The sequence below is a fragment of the Peromyscus californicus genome, unplaced genomic scaffold (assembly GCF_007827085.1).
Source record: "Peromyscus californicus insignis strain IS unplaced genomic scaffold, ASM782708v3 Scaffold_18__1_contigs__length_77618521, whole genome shotgun sequence".
Classification (NCBI taxonomy): domain Eukaryota; kingdom Metazoa; phylum Chordata; class Mammalia; order Rodentia; family Cricetidae; genus Peromyscus; species Peromyscus californicus.
This window is the reverse complement of record NW_026294480.1, coordinates 58664564-58690559: the sequence shown is the minus strand read 5'-3', so window position 1 is coordinate 58690559 and position 25996 is coordinate 58664564. Positions and strand designations below refer to the sequence as shown.

Below are 25996 nucleotides of genomic sequence, written 5' to 3'. Positions count from 1 at the left end.
TATGTAGTCCTTAAATCAGAAGTCCCCATCCCCTTCTCCTAGCCCTTCATTACCTCTACACTTTTTTCTGTTCCCATGAATTAACCTAGACTAAGTATTTCATGTAGAATCATTCAGTATTTGTTATAGGTCTGGCATAGTTTATGTAGCATAATATTTTCAAAGTCTGTATTGTAGCATTTATAAAATTTTCATTCCTTTTTATGGTAAAATATATACTCACTTAAATGCATATCCTATGTTTTATTTAGTCATTCATCTTTGATGGGCATTTGGGTTGTTCCATCTTTTGGTTGCGCTGAATAGTGTTGTTATCAACATTGATGCATGAGTATCTGCTTTGGTTTCTTGTGTGTGAGAGAGAGCTTGCTGGATCACATGGTAGTTGTGTATTTAACTTTTTGAAGAATTGCCAAACTATTTTTATATTGGCTACTCTGTTTTCTATTTCTGCCATAAACTCTCAAGGATCTCAGTGTCTCCACATATCCCCAACACTTGTCATTTTCCAGTTTTAAAGCATAGTTATCCTGGTATGTGTGAAGTGGTATGCCACTGTGTTTGATCTGTGCTTCTCTGATGACTAATGCATAGTTTCTTTTCATGTGCTTCTTCATTGAGGAAATGTCTATTTCAGTTCTTGGTCAATTTTTTAATTATGTGAGCCTTATTAACTTTTTTTCAAGATTTCTTTGGCTACTTGAGACTTCCTAGAATTTGTATGTATGAATTTGAGGATCATCATTTCCACTTTTATAAAACATTGAACTTGTATTAAATTTGTTCATTGCTTTGGGTAGTATGGCTTTATTTTCGTATCATTTTTTTCCGTGAACATGAGGTGACTTTCCACTTTGTTAGATTGCTTAAATTCTATTCAGCAATGTTTTATAGTATTCAATGTACAAGTTTTTACATCTCAGGTTAAATGAATTCTTAAGTAATTATTCTCAAATGTGCTATTGTAAATAGAGTAGCTTTCTTAATTTCCTTATGAGGTTGTTTGTTGCTAATTTATAGCAACACAGCTGTTTTTGTGTTAAACTTGGGCTCTGCAACTTTGCTGAACTCATAAGTTCTAGTACTTGCAGATTTTTTGGGTTTTCTGTATGTGCACTCATGTGCTACACAATCCTAATGATGGTATCACCCTTTTCCAGTTTAAATGCATTTGATTTCTTTTTGTCTGATAGCTTTGGCAAGACTCACAACATCATTGTGATGGCCATTCTTGGTGGTTAACTTGACTACATCTGGAATGAACTGGGCACACCTGTGAGGGACTTTTCTTGATTGAATCATTTGAAGTGGGAAGCCCCCTTAAACCTGGATCTTTTGAGATGGAAGAAGAACCTTAAATCTGGGCCACACATTTTGGTAGCAGCCAGTATAAAAGACATAGAAGAAGGAAGCACTTGCTCTTTGCCTGCTTTCCATCAGGAGACAGCCATTGTTGGAACAGCCCTAGCATGACCCGGAAGCCACTCTTAATAAATCCGTATACACATATATTCATTCTGTCAGTCCTGTTTCTCTAGTGAACCCTGACTTAAGATTTTGATACCAGCTGTGGTTCTAGAGCAACAGAAGTATAAGAATGAATATTTTAAGTAACTATAACAGGCTTTCCAATATGCCAACATCTACAGTTACTAAAGCTTCTCCTAGAAGCTTGGAGAGCCCTGCATGCCCATGTTGTGAACTATTTCATAAACTTACCAAGACAAGTGTATTTGATTACCCTGATTCACCTATTGTGAGAAGAAGGGATCTAGTGACACTCTATATAAACTTCAGAGAGTTTGCAGAATTCTCAAATGATGTTAGTTGGCTGCTCCTAGTATCTCTGGATAAATTGACAAAAGAAATGAATCAGCTCCATGATGAAATTAACCAACCTCTAGCATCGCCAGATACAGCAATGAAGGACAAAAATGAAATCTTTAGGAGGCAGTGCCTAGTCAGAAGAATTGAGACACCCTGACAAGATGGATCACATCCCTGTGCCCTTCCATGCTCTCCTCTTCTCGGCAGCCATGAGGCGAGTATTGTCGCTCCTCAAAACCTGTTCTCTGCCACGAGATTCAGCCTCACCTCGGACCCCAAGTGATGCACATAAGCAAACATGCACCAAACCCTCTGAAACCAAACCAAGACAACCCTTTCCTCTTTTGGTTGATTTTATCAATATTGGTAACTGTGATTGGAGTCTGAGGAACATCAAAGTCGGTGTGGTTTTTGTAAAGCCATTATCACTTGGACATGACATCTGCCCACTTTTCTCCTTTCCTTTGGTGACACTAGAATTCTTACGTTGGCTTACTTGATGTTCTACAGGCCCCTTAAAGTCTATGATTTTTCCCCCCATGTTGTTCATTCCTTATATTAAGTCATTTTAATCCATCCTAGCTTTTGTTAGTTTGTGTTCACCGATTCTTCTGTCTGCTCAACTCCACTCTCGAACTCTTCCAGTGAATTTTTTTTCATTTGTTTGTATATACTTTTTTTCTGCTCCAGAATTTCCTTTTTATCATCTTCAGCCTTCTATGTGCATGAGTGCCACACTAAGCAATTGCACTGCGAGACCCACTCATCCTCTGCTATTCTCATTCTGTTTGGGCATTGTGGGTTTATACGCCTTTAGTTCTCTAAATTTATGACCAACAGTTTTAAAGTCTAGTGTTAAAGGTTTCTTTAGAGATTGTTACTGTTGATGAATTTTCCCTGGTGTGTGTGTGTGTGTGTGTGTGTGTGTGTGTGTTTCTGGTGTGTGGGTATATATATGTGTACATGTGTGTACATTTATGTGGAGACCAGAGTACAACCGTAGGTATTGTTCTTCAGGTACCATCCACCTTGATTTTTTTTTTTTTTAAGCCAAGGTCTCTAACTTTCTTGGAATTTGCTACACAGGCTAAGCCAGGGAGTCCCAGGCATTTGCCTGACTTTGCCCCGCCCCTGACTTTGCCCGTCCCCCAAGTGCTGGGAGTACAGCACATGCCACTACACCTGGCTTTTTTTTTTTTTTTTTTTTAAAACATGGGCCGGGCGGTGGTGGCGCACGCCTTTAATCCCAGCACTCGGGAGGCAGAGCCAGGCGGATCTCTGTGAGTTCGAGGCCAGCCTGGTCTCCAAAGCGAGTTCCAGGAAAGGCGCAAAACTACAGAGAAACCCTGTCTCGAAAAACCAAAAAAAAAAAAAAAAAAAAAAAAAAAAAAAAAAAAAAACATGGGTTCCAGGAATCAAACTCAAGACTCCTCATTCTTGCAAAGTAGCTCTTTCGTGACTGAACTGATTGCTCAGCCTAGATTTGTTCCTTTTAATAGGCCACACCTTCCTGGTTCTTGATATGCTTCCGAGTCTTTGTTTCACTTGAAAACTGGCCATCTGAATCTTATAACTTGGTTTGAAATTACTGCTGAAGTGTCTCTGTCCCAGGGATTAACCCGAGGAAGAAGCTTAAGGCTTTCTTGGGTCTTTTCTGAATCTGTGCTTTCCTTGGGTATATATGGTGAATTTTTCCTAAATTCACATATATACATGGCTGCCTTGACATATCCCATCCCCTAAACATCTGCCTCTTAAATGGAAAAAGTGGAAAATTCGGGAAAGATACTGCCCTTTCTCCAGCTGCTGAGGATGGAAACAAGAGCGGCAGTCCTGTGCAATAGACACTGTGCTCCTGGAAGGCAAAAGCTTTTCAACAGACTCTAGAATCCCTAACAGTGTCTTCTGACAGTCTCTGCTGTCACAATTGTCCCCAAGGTAGAGGGTGAATTCCTGCTGAGCTCCTCCCCTAGCTTCCCAGACACCACATAGAGTTCTTTCTTCACCAAGAGGAAGTGCTCATCCTTCTCAGTGCCCTCAAGGGCAGCCAGAACGTTCCCTAGCTTCGGCCATTGTGAAGGTGGACAAGCCCTGGAGGAGGATGGAAGGTCAGGATAACTTTTCTCCTGTCTGGACAGCCATGCTGCCTTGTTTGAAGGTACTCCTTCTAGAACCGAAGTTCCGACACTTCTGGGCTTCCTTTCGCAGAAGGCAAGACTTCCCATCTTTGGGGCTAGTCTCTCTTCTGTCTGTCTTTTTTCACTTCCCTGGGTTGTTTGGATAGCAAATAGAACACAACCTTTACCTGGTTATGTGATGGTTAATCTTAACTGTCGTCTTGACTGGGTTTGAAAATGACATAAGAGAGACAGGTACACTTCTAGGCACGTCTTTGAGAATGCTTCTAGAGAGAATTAACTGTAGAGGAAAATGAGTGTCACCATTTCCTGGGCTGGGAAAAAGGAGAGAGGCAGCTGAGCGCTGCTTCCTGGCGGCCCTGGTCTACGGTGCTCTCCTACTGTGATGGACTCTGACATCTATGAGACCATGGACTAAACAGCTCCTCCCCCCTCCCCCTAAGTTGTCTTTGTTAAGTATTTGGTCACAGTGATATGAAAAGCAACAGACTTTGGAGTGTTTGTTTATTTATTTATCTTTTTTACAGAGTGCACTTAGAATGAATAGGAATAATCACATCAGGTCCCAGAGGCCCCTGGGTCCTGAAAACTTGAGCAGTTGCTCGAAGATAATGTATTTAAGTGGAATATATAGCCCAGTCTTACTTTTGCCTAGGCCTTTCCGCTTGGTCCCTAAAGGCGGTGGTTTTTGTGATTCTTTATTGCATCTTTAGTAATCCATATCCTATATATTAATGCACTGGATGGGACATTTACATAAATTCCCCACAGAAATCTACTGCAAGGAGTCTCATTTGCACCTAACAAATACACATCCATGTGAGAACTTTAACCAATACATTTGTATGTAACAAATATTACAGCAGTAATTCTCAAGCCTTGCTATCCCAGAGAATCACCCAATGGCCTTTCTCCAAACCTTGATTTCTATGCTCCAACCACAGATATTATCACTCTTCTAAGTTTGGCGCGGAAGCCTGGACCCTACATTTCCAAAAGCTAGCCAGGTAATTTTTGATACAAAGCCACGGTGTATAGCCACAGTCCTCTGACGGTTAAGAACATCCAGTGGTTGACATAGAATGTTTGGGGCTAGAAATGCTGCTCAGTGGTACAGCAGCTAATGCAAAGCCCTGGGTTCCAGCTGCAGCGTGCCTGGAATGAAGCAGGGAGGGAGGGTCAAATGGGAGGGAGGGAGTGACATGGATTGCTTGGCTTTTACTTTCTGTTTTGGGAGACTGTCTTAAACGGTTTAGGCTACGGTTAAGAACAAGGTTTTGGAGTTTATAGGTTAGGTCTTAATTCCATCATGGCCACTTACTAGCGTTTATCTTTAGACATATTACCTAATCTTTAAGCGCTTCAGTTTCTTCACCTATAACAAGGAAAGTGTTATTTATGTGAGCATTTATGCAGACCGCACTGGCACAGTACTTGTACTGTAGCACACAATGTTGGCTGCTTTTTTTGATGTACGAGAGCGCCACTGGATTTGTTCAGGTGCAGAATTCTATTGCAGGCACACCTTCTCCATCTGGCTCTTGGGAAACCAGGAGGTTTCCTGGTGCGCATTCCAGAAGGCATCACAGGATTTGGACAAGGCAGGCCCTTCAGTGTGGTGGCCGCAGCGCACGTCCACCAGGGGGCGCCCGCACGACCTGCGCTCTTGCGCCAACCGCACGGCCCCCACGCGCGTGCTCACTGGGGCCGCGGAACCCTCGCCTCCGCCGCGGCGGCTTTCCGTGCGGGCTCCCGAACTAGACTTCTGTTTTCCCGCTGCCTCGCCTCCGGCTCACCGGGCGGCAGCACCAGCATCTGCGCTGCGCCGGTCCTCGCTGCGTAGGCCGCCGACGCCCCGGGCCGATGCTGCGATGCTGCGCTGGCTGATCGGGGGAGGCCGCGAGCCGCAGGGCCTGGCCGAGGTAATCTGCGCGGGCCGGGCTAGCTGCGGGGCGGGGCGGCGTGAGGGGCGGGGCCCGGCCGTGGGCGGGGCGGGAGGGCTGGTTCGGGTTGGCTGCGGGATGGGGTGGGCGGGACTGGCTGGCTGGGGGGCGCGGCCGGGTTGGCTGCGGGGTGGGGTGGGCGGGGCGGGTCCGGCCGAGGGGCGGGGCAGGGTGTGGCAGGCCCTCCGGAAGCGGGTTAGCTGCCTGGGGAAGTAGAGGGCTGCGTAAGGGTCAACTTGTGTCAGTTTAGAAAAGTGGAACGTAACCTACAAACCAGCAGGGCGACTGCCTCTCTTGGTGTGTTTGAACTGATACCTTTTGCCTACATGGACTGGCATTTGCTTAAGGAATGTGGAATTAACTACTTGCTTTTCGAGAAACCAAGTCAAGGAAATGATTTCTGTTTATTTAGTACGTGTATGGTCTCATCGTCACATTTACTTATACTTAAAATAGTGAAATGATTTTGACACCTTAAAAGAGCTGACGTCTGAAATTTGTTTCGTGTGCCACCCGAAACAGTTTGTGTTACATTTTTTTTCTCATAGGAAGCGTTTTACAGTTAGGATTATTGCGAACAACTTGGCAGTTTTAACTCCTTGAGCTTTGTCATTGACACCGTGATTTAAAACAACAACAACAGCAAAAAACCCATCAAAACAAAACCACTTATTTCATATGATTCTGAAATCCTTCAGGTTATGGAAGAATTATTGATTATTGAATGGTCACATAACATATATATGACAATTTGAATTAACCTGCTTGTTTGGTTAATATAGTATTTTTATTAACCAGTTTGGTCATGCCTGGTAAACTCTCACTTGTGGGAAGCAGGTTCCATAATTGAGTATCTGGTAAAGGGTGACAGGATGAGAGCAAAACCATCACCATGGGGTGGACTTTCTCAGAAAGCATTAATGCATGCTGGTTCTTACATTTTGTTCATGTAAATGTACCTTGGTTGTGCAACTGCCTTGAATATGTACCCCTGATTTTCCCTAACATATGCAAGAACATTACCTTCAGCCTCCCAGTCTAAGTGATTCTCAATCCTTAGACAAGGTAATCTTGTCCCCTGAGAATAGTACAGTGTCTACTGTTGGCCATGGTTAGGTGTGATGGGGGCAGTGTGTGAAAAAGAGAGGTGCTGGTAAGTATTCTAACACCTAGGAGAGGCCTCGGTAACAAAGACTTATCTAGTCCAAAATGTCACTCATGTCAAACTTAAGAAACCTTCTTAAGGACAAAGCTTTTTATGGTGAAATTGTGCAGGGGTTTGGCTCCAGAAATGGGGTCGATAAGACTTACCCTGAGAATTAAGTTCCACAGCGAGTGTCCTTAGCACAGTGTCTGCTGTCAGCCTTCCAGATAATGCTCGGCATGGTGGAGCTACCTTTTATCAATCTGGTTGTCCAGAGTGGAACCAGGAGTCTGAATTATTTCATTACGATCTTTATTCATTAAGCAGACATCTTCGAAATGCTTGTGGTGGGCGGCTATAGTCCGTGTTTCATACAGTCTGCAGCTTTGTTTCCAACAAGTGTGTGTGTGTGTGTGTGTAGGACGGAGGACAACTTGTAGGAGTCAGTTCTTTCCTTCCATCATAAGGGCCCAGGGATGGAACACAGGTCATTAGGCTTAGTGACAAGTGCCTTTCCTTGCTGAGCTATCTCCTTGGTCTTCAACAAATTTTGATTGAGAAACACTCCTAAAAAAAAGGTGAATTGGATTGGCCCAGTAGTTTTAAAGTCAGGCTTATTGAGACTCAACAAAATAAAATTTACTGTTTGCAAGTTTACTGTGGCTTAAAAATACTAAAGTTTTTGGTAAGAGAAATAATTCCATGCAGGACTGGCAAATTATCCACCTGATAGTGTAGGAACATATGTATTAGTATTAGAATGTCATAGCGTGCGGCTTTTAAAAATCTTCAGTTTTATAAATCACGCTATCTTCCTGTTTTTGCTTTGTTTTCTCATGACTAGAAAGCTGCCTTGCAGACGATAGGAGAAGACCAAAGTCAGAACCCCTACACTGAGCTGCTGGTCCTGAAAGCCCATCATGACATTGTCCGGTTCCTGGTGCAGCTGGATGACCACAGGTAAGAAACTTACCCCGGCTAGTGGTCTATGTTCTGAAAGACGTTTTAGAGCATTTCTGTTAAAAACAACTTCAAAATTAATTCATCTTTTGTAAAAAAAAAAAAAAAAAAAAAAAAAAAATTCAAGATTCTGATGATAATTAGAGAAACACAACCAACTGAGAGTAGTAACATTTAGTAGAAAGTTGAAATGGACTTTGAACCCTGATGAATATATGTTTAATTCATTTAAGCCCAGTGTCACTTAGTCATGTCGGGGGACTTGTAGATTATATTTGCTTGCTTTTTTACTTGATGTTTTGAAAAAAAATTGTCGTGAGTTTTTAGAAATATTCATACTAGTTTAGAAGAAGCAAATGACTGTAAGAATTTGATTGAGGGACCGGGTGGTGGCGGCGCATGCCTTTAATCCCAGCACTCGGGTGGATCTCTGTGAGCTCGAGGCCAGCCTGGTCTACAGAGCGAGATCCAGGACAGGCACCAAAACTACACAGAGAAATTCTGTCTTGAAACCCCCCCCCCCCAAAAAAAAAAAGAATTTCTGGCTGTCAAATCTGAGGAACAAATTTGGGGGTTAAATATTAGGCACCTGTGGAATCCGCTGGTTTAGTGGCAGATAAAGTAAGGTTTCCACCTGAATTTCTGTCATCGACGGACCCCTTTAAGACCATACACTGTTCTCCGATTCCATGCATGGTTGCATGCATGCAGTGTCTGCCGTGTTTGCAAGTGGAGACACAGGTGCTCAGGTCTGAGGGCCGAGTGCTGGGCTGCAGTTACAGTCACTGATGATATAATTTCCTAACCTGATCTTGAAGTGCTGTGAGTGAGGACTCCGCTCTTACTTATTATGATTTTCATTATTCATTAGTCTTAGAACTCAGCACAGTGACTTAACATGCAGTCTGTGCTGACAGGTAGCTGTTGAGGGAATAAGCCTCCAGCGTATGCCGCTGGCCTGCAGCCCGCCCTCAGCTGCCCCAGCTCTGCCATCCTTGCGGTTGGTCCCTCTGCTGACTTCGATGCTTTTTTCTCTTGGGCTCCTGAGTGCCTGCTGCTGTGACTACTGTCACTCTCCTACTGCTGTGTGGTGATGGTCTTTTCCAATTTTTATTATGTATAGTTTAATTCTGATGCAAATGAAGTTAGGCCAAGTTTCAGAGATAGAGTTCTCCCCAGCATTCCCCTCACCTCGAACACCAGCCACCGTCTGTGTTTCCACATCATCTGACCAGCTAGCTACAGGTCCCAACCGCTTCCTTGGGTTTGAAAGTTCATTGGAAGGACTCAGCAAAGAGTTGTACTAATTCATGATTACAGTTTTGTTATAAAGTAGACATCAGGATCTGCTGGGTAGATTGCCATAGAGGGAGGTGGAGAGTCGCAAATGCAGAAGCTCCAGGTCCTCGGGGCTTGCTGCCTTCCTGATACATGGTGTGTACTGCCAGGATGGGAGCCCGCTGGAGCGCTGGGCTTGCAGTTTTTGAGTGGGGCGTCACTGTGTAGGCGTGTTTGTGCAGTGAGTCATAATCACATCACTCTGCTCCTTCCCTTGGAAGTTGGAAAGTCGGTCTGCTCTCCTGTGGTATCACCAAGCCCAAGACTTCTCACGGCTCATCTCTTCAGCATAGCCCACCACCTTGCCACAGTATTGTAGACCAAGTCATCCACTAGCATGAATGTTGAAGCCACTTCCATTACTAAGGAAATTTCAGGGGTTCAGAGGCCCCCTTCTAGGAACTGAGGGCCAAGGCTAACAAAATACTTATATGGTATGTCTCAACCATTGTTTGAAAAGATTTGCCTCTTATGTGTGTTACTAGCCAGATTGCATTGTTTTCTTAGTGTGCTGGAAGATAACCAAGTCCCAGCATGGCAGTGTAACATAGCCTGCGTGTGCCTTTAGTTAATATTTGTTTTCACTAAATCTTTAGAAGTATAATATTTATCTATTGAAATGACCATTTCTGTGGGGACAGCATTTCTGAAAGCTGGAAGTTTTGAGTAACTGCAGGTTTCATGTGTCATATTTTATCCTAATAAGTTGCTGAGATAATAACTTAATAGCCACTATTATATAGGCCTTAAGGAATACTAAAATAATTTTGTTTGTAAGACTAGGTAATAAATATAGAGCATCCTTTCAGGATGTAATCTTTAAGTTTTATACAGACTGTTAGGATTCCATGTTCATGCTGGCTGTCCTTTATGATATGTCCTCTAGGTTATTATTACATAGTCAGAAGAATCTGAAAACAGGGTTAGTTGTGTGATAGTGGTTATTGAGTAAGTGCTGACAGATAGCACATTTTTTCACATAACTCGTGAATACTTCATCTAGTTAATGACAGGACCAGTCTGTACCCAGTCAAAGCTGTAGCTGAGTGTAGCAGAGGTTGGTTGCTCAAGCATCACCCCAAACTTACTGGTGTGAAGCAAAGCAACCACCACGTACTTAGCCTTAGCTTTTTATTCCGTCGGATGGTAGTTTTGACTTGACTCACCTGGTCAAGTCTTTTCATTTGGGATTTGAATCAGGTCCATGCAGGTGTCTGTGGCCAGCTGGTCGGCTGGCTAAGGTGAGATCGGGCGGCAGAATGGCAACTTTCACGGAGTTGGTGCTTTTCACGGAGTGATGTGGAGTTGGGACATCAACAGGCCAGGTCCAGAGCAGACATGTCTCTGCTGATGCCATGTTTGCCGCTGTTCTGTTGGCCAGGTCGTGTAAGAGGTGACACAGGTCCACCGAGGTGAATCAGTGCTCCATGTGTGGACAACTAGGTCCTATTGTGCGTGTGACTGTAGGAGTAGGGGGTAGTTTATGGCCCTGTTTGCTATGTGTCGCAGTGAATTTCAGTGTCTAGAATGGACAAGAAGCCTGCCTTTTGCCCTTAGCAATACAGTGGTGACGGACCTTCCCAAATCACTTTGAGTTCTTTCTGATCAAGTCATCAATGTATCAGAATTTACATGTAGTTAAAAGGCTCAGTTGCAGACCTGTAGAACACTGAATTTCTATGTCCTTTAAAAAATTTATTCTATAGCAAAAAAAATCCTCAAAAATAAAGATATAACAAATAGACGAAAAATCTATTAATTACCATATTAGAAAAATAATTAGATCTCTGTCAATGATTTTCCTGTAAAGTTTGGTGCCCTCCCCCACACCCCCTGTATTGGAGATTGAGCCCAGGGTTTCATGCATTCCAGACAAGCATTGTACCAGCTGAGCCAATGCCCAGCCCCCAAAGTGCTTTTAAGAAGTTTAATAAATAATGTTTGTGCCTATTGATGGGATATTTTCATTTCTAATAGTTGGGATTGTCTTTGTTGTGTTAGCACATTATTAATTTCCAGAAAATACTTACCTAGTTTTTAAACAAATTCTCTGTGTTACACTTTTTCTTTATTTACTTATTTGTAGTTTTTGTAGGCGTTACATTCTGGTTGGCCAGCTGTTGTAATCCAGGTTTCACGCTTCAGGTCTTTAGATAATATCATCTGATTGAAAATTTTGCAGAAGGATTTTCTTGTTTTCTCAGTGGCTCGCCTAAAATCAGTGAGTGGAAAATTTTCTCGATTGGTTTTTGAAGATACCAGATAAATCCCGTATATCACCTAACAGACAGCTGCCTTTTCTTCTCTTCTTTGGTATTTTTTGAACATGAAGTGAGGGTCATATTGATTGGGAGCTCTTCTTCAGAAGGCTAAGCCTCAGCAAGGCTCTTCCAGAACATGGACTGTGCTGAAATTGCATGCGGTGCTCTGGCTGACACATCACACTAGCTCACAGCGCAGTCGGAGGCTAGCTCGCTCTGTTGCTCATTGCCCGTTCCTGGCTCCTCCAGGAAGCAGACAAGGTTATATAGGATGACAATCATGACTGGAGAAGAAGCCGATGACCCGTGAAGCCTAGACTGCAGGAAAAGGTGCTTCTCGGGAGCTGGGGAAGCTGTTTCTAAGACAGTATTGTTTGGCAGCCCACTGAGAGCGAAAAGTGTGCTCTGCCTTTAAGAAGGTATTTTTAAGTTGAGAATATCCCTTCTCACTTCCTACATTCAGAGGACAGAAATCAGTAATCAGAATGCCTCAGAGAGCTGAGGAAGGTGGCAGGTGCCTGTAATTGTAGCATTAGAGAGGCCAAGGCAGGAGGATCAGAAGGTTTGAAGCCAGCCCGGGCTATATACTGAGCTCTAGGCTGTAGGGTAACACCCTGTCTCAGAAAAACAATTTTAAAAATTGTTCTGAAAATCATAGAGAGTGCAGTAGAATTAAGGAGGCAGACTGTCTTGCATTGTAGGTTCCTATAGACACACTATAGTAACGTTACGTGTGTGCATTATTAGAAAAAAGGACAAAGCAGGATCGGACAGAGATGCTGTCTGAATGCTGATGAGACCTGGTTGTGCCCCATGGGGAGTCGTTGGGTGCATTCTCTGGACAGAAACAGTGAGGGCGTGTGTCACTTCCCTTGATGGCCCTGTGCTGAGATTCATCAAGCAGAGCAGGCCCCCAGTGTAACGTCTTACTTAGTACCCAGTCCAGGAGACAGTCCAGTTTGACTTTGAAATGGACCTGAAGTCCACAGCTGGATGCAATTGGACAACACATTTCTCGAAGCTGGGCTGCTAGTCCCCTTTTGAAGTCTGGAAGGTGCTTATTTGGAGCTGATATACTTCCAATATTGCATGTTACGCAATTTAATTTTTAAATTGTATAAACAAAGTCATGTGGGCCTTTGGGCAGCTTTTTAAGAAGCTATACCTGGGAAAAGCTATAAACAGAACCCTTTTTATCACAAGTTTCAGTAGACAAACAGTTATTAACAGACTTTGTAGCAAGTTTTTAAAGTGTATGCCTTCCAGTCTGGCATTCTGACTTACTGTAGTAGATTTTTCTAAAGCCCATTTAATGCCAGTAAATGGATAATGTAAATTTAATGCCAAGTAAACCAACCTTGTTCTGGTCCAAGATTCTCAAGTGACGTGTAAATTTGCCTGTTGTTTTGGGATGTACTTTGAGTGGAGTGACTCAGAGTGTGGCCCTGTCGTTTGGCATGTGTCTCTCTACCCTTCCTTTTTTCTTGGTGCAGTTTTTGTCTTCTGACTGTATTTTAGAAGTGCGGCTACATTTTGTTCAGTTAGCTACATGTAAGGTTTGAGAGGGTAACAAGAGTGGGAACATTGTAGCTGCTGGATACCAGTAGCATCATTGAATTTGGGGATGAACACAGAATTTGTATACTCACATTTCAGCTTTAAATCCTACCTTTTAGCAATAAAGTTGTATAATGTCTAGGTAAAATCACTCTTCCTCAGCTTAAAAAAAAAAAACCTTATTTGAAAATCACTGCCTTAATATCTTTGAACTAGAGTTCACAAACCTGTATGGCAGTTTGAGTGTGGATAAGGAAATAACCTCGGTGAGTTGCAGTGTCAAACCCATGTCTAACTCCTACGTGTTCATAATGATCTTAAAAAAAGGGAGCTTACTGCTTACTGTGGGAGAATGAAATTGATAACAGACCAAAATCAAGACCTATACTGCTTTTCGTATTTAAACTGTCTTAGGATCAGTATCAGTAATATTTTGGGAGGGAAAGAAAAATCTTCCTCGTAGAAGAATTGAAGCTAGGAAGAATAATAGAATTGAGTATCATAATTTTGTAACCTCTGATGTGCAGGGGATAAAAAGAAAGCTTTTTTCTGTGTGCATCATAGGTTTGTTGGCAGAAGCTTCATAGGTTAAACTGATTAACAAGAGAAATACACATGTAATGTGTGCATTATGCCTACATACCAGAGTTCTCAGTGATGAATAAACTCAAGGCGGTGACGAACTTGTACCATGAGTGTGGTGGTGGTGGGGGTTGTAAGAGAACCTCAGATTTATTTTTATGCATATGGGTGTTTGGCTGGCATGTATGTCTTTGTATTACTTGCATGCTGGGTACCACAGAGGCCGAAGAGGGCATCAGATCCCCTGGAACTGAATTAAAGACAATTGTGAGCCACTCTGTGGTGGCTGGGAATCAAACTCTGGTCCTCTGTAAGAGCAGTCAGTGTTCTTAACTGCTCAGCCATCTCTCCGGCACCCCTAAGGTGGTACCTTACTGAGGGAACATCAAGTTCTTAATGATGAGTAACTCAGTTGTACTTAAAACTTGGGGTTTATTTAGCATCATAAGGAGAACAATCAGTGTGTTGAGAAGGGGCAAGGCAAAGGATTGGGACTGTGAGTTTCTTGTGGTGAATCCTGAGAAGACAGATAGACACTTTGGGGAAACTACTGGTTGGATAGAGCTAGTGAGTGAATAAATTCTGCATGTGTAGGCTTTATCAGTCCCAGCCCATCTCCAGTCATAAGGTTGCTACCCTCCACAAAGATGGTCTGTGTTGTTTTCAGAGGGATGGGGTAGATAGACCCTGCCTTCTTCCTTCCTTTCTTCCTTCTTTCCTTCCTCCCTTCCTCCCTCCCTCCCTCCCTACCTCCCTCCCTCCCTCCCTCCCTCCCTTCCTTCCTTCCTTCCTTCCTTCCTTCCTTCCTTCCTTCCTTCCTTTCTTTCTTTCTTTCTTTCCAATTACCTTCTGTTGTAAATAATTATATTAGGTATAGTTGGGGATTATATACTAGAGTCTCCTCAAATGAAGTAATTTTTCTAATGATTATTGATGGTTATTTACATCACACACAAAAGGACTTCCTTTTTTGAGAACATATATAGTTTTCAGTTATATTTCATGATGGAGTATACAGATTGCCTATGAGGGGACCTTACTAACAGATCCAATTGGAATCTAGTGACATCTTTAGATTTAGATATGTCAGTCTTACTGAAAACACAAGATAAAGGCACATGTTAAATGACATCACAGGAATGTAGCCAGCAAAATACAGACTTAAGAATACTGCCAGACTGAAGACTCTTGGCAGGACAAATTGCAAGGAAAATCATATGAAGAGCAAATACGTAGACTAAAAGCAACTTTAGAAGTCTGTACAATTGTAATACATGGACCTTGTCTGAATCTTGCCTCTAATAGTAAACTTAAAAGCTCTGGGAGACAGTGAGGGGAATGTGACCACTTAGTACATGAAAACATTAGGAAAGTAAATGTTCCGTAGGCAGCGCCGGATACCGAAGTGTCAGGGTGGGGGTGCTGCTCCTGTTGATTTCTTTGACAGGGGGTAGAAAGGTTAAAACAAAGTTTGTTTCCTGCTTCAGAGAACTGTTACACAGAGGGAAGGTTGGCCTTCAATTTTTCTGAAATCCAGTGTGTTCAGCTGGACAAACGATTGCGTCCGTTTTTAGTCATTATGCAGTGAACTGCAGGTCGGCTTCAAGAACAAAGAAGAAAAGCAGACACACAATATTTAAATAGCCAGCGAGACTGCAGCTGATTGAGGGAGTTCTGATTACTATCCTGCCAGTAGGGAATGAATAAGGAATGCTAAATCTCAATACCACATTCAGAGCAAAATATCAATAATCTCGTTTTCCCCATATCTAGAAAGTACATATGTGGGGTAAGAGTCATAAATAATGGGGAATGAAGGGTACACACTGAGCAGTTGTCCTTGCTGATTTCGCCCTTCCTCGGCACTCAGAAGGAGAATGACCATTTGTACAGAAGATGGAGTGAGGTGTTGTTAGAACGCCTTGAAGGCAGAAGGAGTGCAGGTCGGCTTCTCCAGTGAAGACAGCCTTTGTGAGGAAACAGGTTCTTTTGTAAGTCGAGCTTTTAACTTAGACCTTAAAAATGTCAAAGTAAACCACAGACAGCAGAAACTTCCTCAGTTTACTTAGAGGCTTTCCAGAACCTTCCCCATCACATTGCCCAGCTGCCCTTAGGGGAGGCTCAGCCTTGGCGGTGGTGAGAACCAGGCTGGCGCACAGATCTGACAGTGGAGAGTATTCTTTCCATGGCGACCAAATGCACTGGCCTCCTCCGGCTTTTCTCTCACCACCTTCCTTGACTTTGTCGCAAGAAGTGTCTGGGGTGACACATGTGCTGATTTTTTTTTTACACACCCCCGAATCACCCCATATGAACCCTCCTCTGCTGGAGCAGCAGCCTGTGCCCTGAAGTGTCCCAATGAAGCGGCACACATTAGCTCTGATGTGTTGTAGAACATTCTGCGAGGACTTGGGTGGGGACAAACGACAGTATTGGCATTCATAAGTACAGGAGATGAGTACACGGGATTTTTATTATACCGTCCTCCTCATCTTTGTATACATTTAAATTCTCCAGAATGGAAAGTATAAAAGCTGTATTTGATATAGAAGAACTAAAACTGCCAATATAAAAGGTTATTTTTGTTTTAGAATCATAAATGTTTTTATGTATTTACGTTTTTTATATATATGTTTGTGTATGTGCATATGCAGTGTGTATATGCACGTGTGTGTCTAGGTATGTGGAGGCCAGCAGTCCAGCTGGTGACCTCCATCACTCTCTACCTTAGCTTTTGAGACAGGATCTCTCATTGAATCCAGGACTCTCCCTTTTGGCGTACCTGCCTCTACCCAGCCCTCCAGCTCTGTGTTAGAGATATGTGCTGTCATGCTTGACTTTTTATTGCATTCTGGGGATCCCAACTGAGGTCACAGTGCATACGTGGCAGGCACTGTATGAACTGAACCATTTAAAGCAGTCCAATGTGGGGTCTGTAAAGTTAAAACAATGTTATTAACACCTGTGTGCCTTCGAGAGCAGAACTGGTTGGGAATAAATGCAGGAATTGCATCACCAGGCATGCATTACTAGTTTACTAGAGTTGGAGCTGAGGAGAGTTCTGAGGAAAAGCTGGTTTGAGGGAAGCGGCTGATGGCAGACACAGCCGCTTTGCTCAGCCTTCACCCTGAGTCAGGTAACCCCCTCCCTGAGGAGAGACACCAGAGAGAGCCTGACAGTGGAGCCTCCCACTCACAGGGAGGCTTACCTCAGAAAGAACAGACCAGAATGTTCTCTCTATTCACAGACAAATCCATGGAGAAAACCCGGAAAGGGCCGAACTGAGCATGTTCAATGCAGCCTCTTTGTAAGGGGAGCGGAGAGGGAGCCAGGCCTGTTTGTCTAGCTGTAGAGATCCCCTCACAGAAACACGAGTTCAGGGGAATGGAGGCCTCCCCTAGTAGAAGTCCTGCTTTGTGAAACACTCCTGATGTTAAGTTTCAAACTGGGGACAAATGGCTGAGGTAGGTGCCTATTTAACATATCGAAGTGGACCTGGCCTCCAGGTTCTCCCAGCATCCCTCAGTCCCTACCTATTCCAGGATGTGGCCCTCTACCCTGAACTCCTCAGTCCAGCTGCCCTTCCCCAAGAGGCTCTTCCCTGTATACTTCAGACCTTTTAGTTAAGGCACCTTTTGTACCTTTGGCCTCCCGGCTGTTGCCCCTGGCTCCCTTCCCCTGCCCCTCTCTCCACATGGCCCGATCCCCCTGTCCACTCTGGACTCTGCCAGATGTCCCTTTCTCCACCTCTGCCCTTTATCTCTAATAAAGTGTCCCCTCCTCCACACCCGGGGCAGTCATGTCCTTTCCTTCCCCTTTCGTTTCTTTTTTTTAGTCACCCACATTTGCTATACTTTTTTTTTTTTTTTAACAGTGTCTTCCATACAGTCCAGGCTGGCTTCTAGCTCATGTCAGTCCTCCTGCCTCAGCCTCCCAGTGGCAGAGGGATTATGGCCCCCACATCTGCCATCTCTGTTCTATTTCTGAGCAAGAGTGGACCTCAACAATTAAACTGTTGGACTTGTGTTAATGTAATTTTCCCCCCTCTGTGCTGGGCATCAAACCCAGGCCCTTTCATGTGTGAGACAAATGCTTTACCATTAGGCTGCTTTCCTAGCTCGTAGAGTCCATTTTCCATAGTGAAGGGAAACGTAGTTTATGTTCAGGTGAATCTAGTGAAGCATCAGTGGTATTGATGCCTCTGGTTCCTGAAAATGTGTCGATATTCCTGTCGTGAAGGGAAACGTAGTTTATGTTCAGGTGAATCTAGTGAAGCATCAGTGGTATTGATGCCTCTGGTTCCTGAAAATGTGTCGATATTCCTGTCAATGTCCTTCTGAGTGTTTGTCTGTGTCAGTCCCTTCAAGTAGTTCTAGTATACAAAGACCCATTTGAAATGATAATTGTTATTTTTAGCTTTACCTGTTTTTACCTAGGCCTTGCAGAAGTATCCAGTCAACTTCCTTTAATTTGTTTACCGTGCTATGGAAAGTCCTTGCGGGTTGGGTAGCCAGGCAGTCAGCAACTGGTTTCTGTATTGCCATACCTCGGCTTTTCCACCTCCTTACAGTTTATGCAGATGCTTAATACAGGAAGATTTGCATTTAGGCTTTTGGATTACACTTTTTGCCATGTCCTTGAATTTGTAGGACTTGACCTAATTGAAATTGCTTCACATGAGTAACAGATACTGAATGAACATTTAGGTAGTAGACACAAATTCTTTGTGAAACTGCCTTATTTTGTATCAGTCTTTGTAGAGCTCTGCTGTACGCTTAGCATACAGTTGGCAAAAATAAGAACATGTGTTCTGAGATGTTCAAAGTGGAGGTGTTAGAGGAGCAGTTTCTTACATCGACACCGTGAGACTTCTGTGTGGACTCTCCGTCTAGATCCTGTGGTGAGATTCAGAATGCTGCATTGTGAGCTCCTGCAGGACAGGGACTGTCCCTTACTCACCCTGGTTTCAGCTAAGGTGTGTATACACAGACCACACAGATGGGCTCCCTAATGACAAAGTTACTTTTAGAATTAGCATAGGAGAGGGTGGAGCCGTCTAGGTCTGCTACAGCTCCTTATTAAACTGCCTCTGCCTCTCCCTGTGAAACTTGTTTTTCCATGTATGTAACTTTTTATAAGCCATTTAATTATGTCGTCTCAAAGACTATGTTAAAAGGTTTTCATGGTTCTGACTGAACATTGAACTTTGGCCTTCTAAATTCTAGGCAAGCATTCTACCACTGAGCTATATTCCCAGCCCCTGAGTTTTTAAGACAGAGTCTCCCTATGTAGCTCAGACTAGCCTTGAACTCAGTATGTATTCAGACTGACTTCAGACTTTTCACCCTTTGGCCTCTACATTTTGAATACTTTTAAAAACTTGGTTTGAAGGTAACTAAGGAATGCCAAGAGAGAGAAATAGTCTTCCCTGGGGAAGAGCACACCAACTGGTTATCTAATACTAAATGGTCATACCTGGAAACATACCTACAAGTAACCTTACACAGTCTGAGCAGGTTGCATTTATGTATTCATGAATATATGTTAATACATACACATATATATAACAATATATTGTTATTGTTATATATGCAAAATAATAATGAAAACAGAGGCCATGGATCTGAAAGAACAGGGAGGAGTACATGGTAGGATTTGGAGGGGTGGAAGAGAAATGAGAAATGATAAAATTAGAATCTCAAAAAAGTAAAAGAAATAATTCAAAACATATAAAGCAAAAACTATCAAACAAACTTGGTTTCAAATTAGGAAACCTCACAGGTATACGTAAGAATGGGAATGTGTGAGAAATAAAAGGAGTTTATTTTTGTGCGGTAGGGATCCAGTTTTAATTAAAAGCAATATATTGACATATTAGTCATGCTAAAATGAAAAGATAAGGTTACATTAATAGCATTAATGATTCCAATTTGCAGTGATCTGTAACACTTAAATGTTTGCTTATTTGTTCCTTTAACAAGCATATCATTTAATCACCTTTAAAATGCTTATTTTGAAATTAAAGTATGACTTCAGGTATAAGCTCTTACATGTAAAGAAATCATCAACTTTTTTTTTTTTTTTTTTTTTGGTTTTTCAAGACAGGGTTTCTCTGTGTAGTTTTGGTGCCTGTCCTGGATCTCACTATGTAGACCAGGCTGGCCTCAAACTCACAGAGATCCGCCTGGCTCTTCCTCCCGAGTGCTGGGATTAAAGGCGTGTGCCACCACCACCTGGCCATCAACTTTATCTTAACAATGACAAAAATGCCTGAAAAGCAAGTAATTCTTAGACCCATCAGTACAGTGATGGGTCATCAGCATGGAAAGGATGAGTTTGATGAATTTCTGGAAATCCAAATTAGACTAATTCAAGGCTGAGAGATGCCAGGGACTGCATGTTTAGGGGAATCTCCACAATTTTAGGGATTGACAATCTTATCAAATGCACAGAAATTCTAGAATGTCGTGGCTCATTGGAGTAGCTAAGGGATGCGAGTCAGTCAGCAGGAGCAAGGCTTCAAGGAATTCCACTGAGAATGCACAGCTGTAGACAGGGAAGCCAGGGAGAGGAGCAGGGAAGTGTGATGGGTTGCCATACATTGTGGATGAAAAACAACGTGTGAAAGCCATAGAACACCTTCTACATAGACCCCAAAAGACTGGGTTGAGTAATAAAACTGTGCTTTCCCACATCTGCCCTCCATCCCAGTGTCTTACAGTTGAAAGACAAGACGCAGACTACACACTAATATTTAAGAACACTTGAACTCAAGATGGCAGAGAAAAACAAGGACACCATAAGGACTTGCATTCTCAGTTCCATTTATCTAAAAACCTTCAAACATTTTTACCCATTTATATTATTTAGAAGTGTTTTTAAAATTTTAAATATCTTGGGATACTTTCTAGTTATCATTTTGATACTGATTTATAGTTTAAGTTCACTGTGTCCTCGTGACGTATTTTGTATAATTCCTATTTGTTTTAAGTTGCAATTTCTCCTATAATTTGTAATTCAGTCTTTCCTGGGGAATACTTCTCAAAAGCTTGAGAGGACAATGTATTCTGCTGCTGTTACATTTGTATTCTATGTGCTCTTCAAGTCATGTGTACGTTAATGAGTTTCTGCATTCTGGATGTATTAATTACCAATGAAAACATGTAGCAAGCACATCTCTAACAGTTTAAACCCACAGCGATTCATCAGACTAGGAAGTGCTGCATGATAAAGATTCATAGATACAGTACTTGTCATAGTTACTGTGATCAGACACCATGATAAAGGCAGCTTATGGAAGAAAGAGTTTATTGGGGGATTACAGCTTCCGAGGGTTAGAGTCCGTGACCGTCATGTCAGGGACCATGGCAGGCAGGTAGACATGGAGCTAGAACAGTAGCTAAGAGCTTACACCTGGATCCACAAGCTGGAGGTGGAGAGAGCTAACTGGGAATGGTGTGGACTTTCGAAATCTCCACCCCCAGAAACACACCTACTCCAACAAGGCTATACCTTTTAATCCTTCCAAACAGTTCCACCAAACAGTTCCAACTGGGATTTAGTTTTGGATAAGCTGCTGTAATATGACTAATCTTTAGTGATCTTTAGAGTTAAATAGATAATTCTAGCCCACAGATGACTTCCTAGCCTTTTGTTAGTTATCTTATGAGAGATGCCAGTGTGTAGCAAAGTAATTGGTTTGCTTTTCAGAGCATTGTTTCCACTTTGGAGCAGTACCAGTAAATACAGAAATGGCCAATAAATAAGTCAGCCATAGACTATATATAAGAAAGCTGAAAGGCTGACTAATCTACAAAGTGGGTAATTGACCTTTGAGCAATAAAAATTGGCTGTGCTTTCATGCATTAGCATTGAGCATTGTTTAGAATTAACTTGGTTTGCTACTGATTAAATCCCAGTTGGCAGCGAGGTGCTCGCTGTCTCATATCTAAGCCCTCAACAGTTTGGGCTCAACTCTCATGAAGAACTCATTTCTCTTTGTGAGATTCAAACATGATAAACCAATAATGAGAAGTTAAAAATCGGGTGTAGAAAAAAAAAAAAGTAGTTTAAACCTGTAACCTTTCTGAATGGGTGAAAAGCAATTATAAGGGTTTGCGGAATCAATAGAAATTGATGTTTTATACCAAAGGAAACTTAAGACCTTGAGCCCAGCCCTCGCTGTTCCCACTCTATAATACAAAGAAATCAATGGGCCCCCAAACCAAGCTGCTCAAGATTTACTTCCAGCAATACTGTTGGTACTCAAGGTAGTGTTGAGTATTTGGATTTGGAGAGCAGGTCATTAAGCAAAGAAAAATGAAGTTTAAAATTTTTTTTTCAATTTTGTTCTTTGAGAGCTGTATACATGTATACAACATGTTTTTGATGATTTTTGTCCCTTAGTCCCTCCCTTCCAACTCTACTGGTGTTCTCCCCCCCAATCCCCGCCCCTCCCGGACATTGCTTTCATAACTTAATGGGCTATTTTTTAATCAGTTACTTCTGCTGGTGTATACATGGGCTTAGGACAGCCATTTTCTTTTTATTCACCAGAATTTGAAAATCTCTCACGTTTTGAAACGACGACGAACATAAACGGTGTATATGCATTTGCCATGAACTGTTGTGTGCTTCTAACTAGTTAGCTAAGGCATCTTAATAGTCTTTCCATTAAAAATGTGTAGTGTTTCACTAAAAACTACTTAGCCACACAACTGTCACCCACATTCAGAGGGCCTAGTTTGGTCCCATGCAGGTTCCCGGCTGTCAGTCCAGAGTCAGTGAGCTCCCACTAGCTCGGGTCAGCTGCCTCTGTGGGTTCCCCATCATGATCTTGACCCCCCCCTTACTCATGTAGTCCCTCCTCCCTCTCTGTGACTGGACTCCAGGAGCTCGGCCCAGTGCTTAGCTGTGGATCTCTGCATCTGCTTCCGTCAGGTACTGGGGATGAAGGTTCTATGATGACAATTAGGGTGGTCACCTAATCTTATTACAGGAGAAGGCCAGCTCAGACACCCTCTCCACTCTTACTTGGAGTCTTAGCCGGGGTCATCCTTGTGGAATTCTGGGAATTTCCCTAGCACCAAGTTTCTCCCTAACTCCATAATGGTTCCTTCTCTGTCCCTCCCCCAACTCGACCATCCCCTCGTGTGGCTTGGGCAGTTTGTGGGGCCCCTGGCAGTGGGACCAGGATTTATCCCTAGTACATGAACTGGCTTTTTGGAGCCCATTCCCTATGGAGGGATGCCTTGCTCAGATTCAATACAGGGGGCAGGGGCTTGGTCCTGCCTCAACTTGATATGCCAGACTCCTCATGGGAGGCCTTACCCTTTCTGAGGAATGGATGAGGGGTGGGGTGGGGGGAAAGTAGGGGGTGAGCAGGAGGAAGGGAGGGAAGGGGGACTGTGGTTGGTATGTAAAATGAAAAAAAAATTCAAATAAATACAAGAAAACCTGCTTAGCATCTGCCTGACTGTATCTGATCTCTTACCTGTAACTGTGGAAGATCTGATGAGGGTTTTGAAGTGAGAACTGAATGTGGGATCCCCTGAGCCTGTGAAGGCTACAGGAGACTGAGGCTGAGCATGAGCTCGGGCGGGTGGAGCGTTAAGGAAGGTGTTAGGGGAGGAAGTGAGAATCTGTGCTGTCATGTAGGGTAACGTCCACTAGAGAGACCCTCCTGTAGGACAGAGTCGTCTCCATTCATTCCTCATTCTTCTCTCCTAGTGATGCTTCCCACCAACACTGTTGACTTGACTCAAGACCTCGGAGAGCTTGTTTTATGGAGTCCATTACTGATCTTGGAGGGAAGAACCTCAGATTGTCCAAATGACATAGCTATTGGTGGACCTCCATTTATGGGAATGGTTGTTAACTATGAGCAGTTATATGCAGTTCATAGCTGGCTTTTTTTTTCTCTTATTAAAAAAGCCTGAATTCAACTAGATGGGAATAATAGTATGAAGACAACTTAGGTATAATTCTGAATCATTAGCGTTCATTTACAGACTGCTGTGCTTCCATTATTACTAATAACTGCTGTGTTGTTATTAATAACAAGTTGACAACGTGGAGTTTGATTGCTGTACAGCACTGTGTTGGGTGCCTGCTTGAAAAGAGTGCTCACTTTGATTATAATATAGTCATTATGATGAATAATACTGTTTTCTTGATAGGTTTACATATGGGATGTTTTATTCTACATAACGTAGAGGGAATGAGGGTGGAGAAGAGCTGGGCTCTAGCAATGGTCATTGCAGCTTCCTTTTCCTGGCCCCAGACACACTTTTCTTACCTCTGTGCATTTGAAATATCTTCACTGAAAACAACCACCAAGAAACTACAAACCTCACCCAGTTTATATTTTAAGAAGACCAAGAAATCAAGATGAGCAAGGGAGAGGTCTTGCCTTTCAAAACGGAGTTGAAATGTCTTTACAGAGGAAATAATAGAATTTAGCTCCATCCCTGGACGTCATCCCTGTCAATGGAGCCAGCTCTTCAGCGTGCTGTCCTGGACTGCTTTATGTCACAGTGTTAACCAGTGGGAGACTAAACATCTTCTCCGTATCCTCCTTATTTTTACATTCTAACAGGTTCTTCTTTGTAATCCTGTCCGTGCTTTATCTGTGGACCCTTAATACCTGGCATGGAATTTACAAGATATAAACATTTGTTAAATTAGTTTGCAGAATGTAATGTTTGTTAGTGTAAGTGAAAGTATCACTAAAAATATTTCATGGTTCTTAATATATCACAATTCCTGACCTCAAATTATATATATGACAGAGCTGTGGTCGGCACAGACAGCCATTGTAGTAACATACAACCAGACCTGTCAGCCAGCGAGACAGAGTAAAGAACCAAAAAATAAACTCATGCAGCCATAGCCACCTAATGCTTGGCAAAAATGTCAAAGTGTATGCAGAGGGTAAGGGACAGCCTATTCAACAGGTTGTTCTAACACACCTGGATACCAGCCTGTGGAAAGACAGAATCAGGTCCATATCTCTCACTCTGCACAATGAAATATTTAAAAAAAAACATATCAAGGACCTTAATTTAAAATCTGAAATACTAAAATTGCTATAGGAAAATGGAACACACTTCAAGATACAGGTGGGTTAGAACTTGGTGAATATGACTCCCAATAGCACAAGGAATAGTCCAGAAAATTAACAGGTGGGAATCCATGAAATTAAAAAGTTCTCACAGCAGAGGATACTATTAGCAAAGTGAACAGATGGCTGAAGAATTGAGGAAAAGTCTTTGCCAGAAAGGCTTCAGACAGGTGTTAATACCTAGGATCTAGAGAGAGCTGCAATCAGTCCCCCAAACTGCTGAACGGGCTAATGAAATAGATAATTCTCAAGCATGAAACCCAAGTGGCCAATGAGTATCTGTAAGTGTTCCAGGGGCTGGGAAGACGTTCAGTTGATAAAGTGCCTGTCGCAGAAGTCTGAAGACCACAGTTCAGATCCTCAGCACCCACACAAAAGTCTAGAGGGTCAAGTGCATCTTTACCCCTGGCAGGAGGAAGGTGGAGGCAGATCCTCAAGGCTTGCAGCCCGCTAGGCCAGCCAGGTGATGAGCTCTGCACTTTTTTTTTTTTTTTTTTTTTTTGGTTTTTCAAGACAGGGTTTCTCTGTGTACTTTGCGCCTTTCCTGGAACTCGCTTTGGAGACCAGGCTGGCCTCGAACTCACAGAGATCCGCCTGGCTCTGCCTCCCGAGTGCTGGGATTAAAGGCGTGCACCACCACCGCCCGGCTGAGCTCTGCACTTTTTGAGACACCTTATTTCAAAAGATAAGGCAGAGAGTAGTACAGGAAGGCATCTGACGCCAGCCTTTGGCTGCTACACGCATGTGTGCGCACACATGTAACAAATATACACGTAGAACTAAAAAAAAGGAAATCGGCATTCCATACCCTTAGCCATCAAGGGAATACAAATTAAAACTGCTTTCGGGGGCTGGGAGATGACTTCAAGATTACTTGCCTACCCGCATTAGGATTTGGGTTCAAATCTCCTACACTTGTGTAAAAAGCCAGACTTGGCTGTGTGCGCCTGTGATGAAGAACATACCCAAATGTCCCGTCTGGTCATCCGAGTGGGTATGAGCTTTAGTGTAGACTATGAAGCTAGAAAGGAGTATGGAGAGCAGCGGGGGCAGGGGAGGGGGGGGACGGGGCAGAAGAGCATGTGACGAGAAAGCAGAAAGTAGGCTGTTGGAGTGGGGAAGAG

The 25996-nt window shown here is 42.9% G+C and overlaps 1 protein-coding gene across 1 annotated transcript in view; it reads left to right on the top strand.

Moving 5' to 3' along the window:
• Nucleotides 1-5640: 5640 nt before the first annotated feature.
• Nucleotides 5641-25996, top strand: part of Wdr41 (WD repeat domain 41) — a 49426-nt gene continuing 29070 nt past the window's right edge. The window contains exons 1-2 of the mRNA XM_052743545.1: nucleotides 5641-5887; nucleotides 7897-8012. Coding sequence (XP_052599505.1) covers nucleotides 5837-5887; nucleotides 7897-8012 — 167 coding nt within the window. The 5' untranslated portion in view covers nucleotides 5641-5836. The remainder of the gene's footprint in view (nucleotides 5888-7896; nucleotides 8013-25996) is intronic.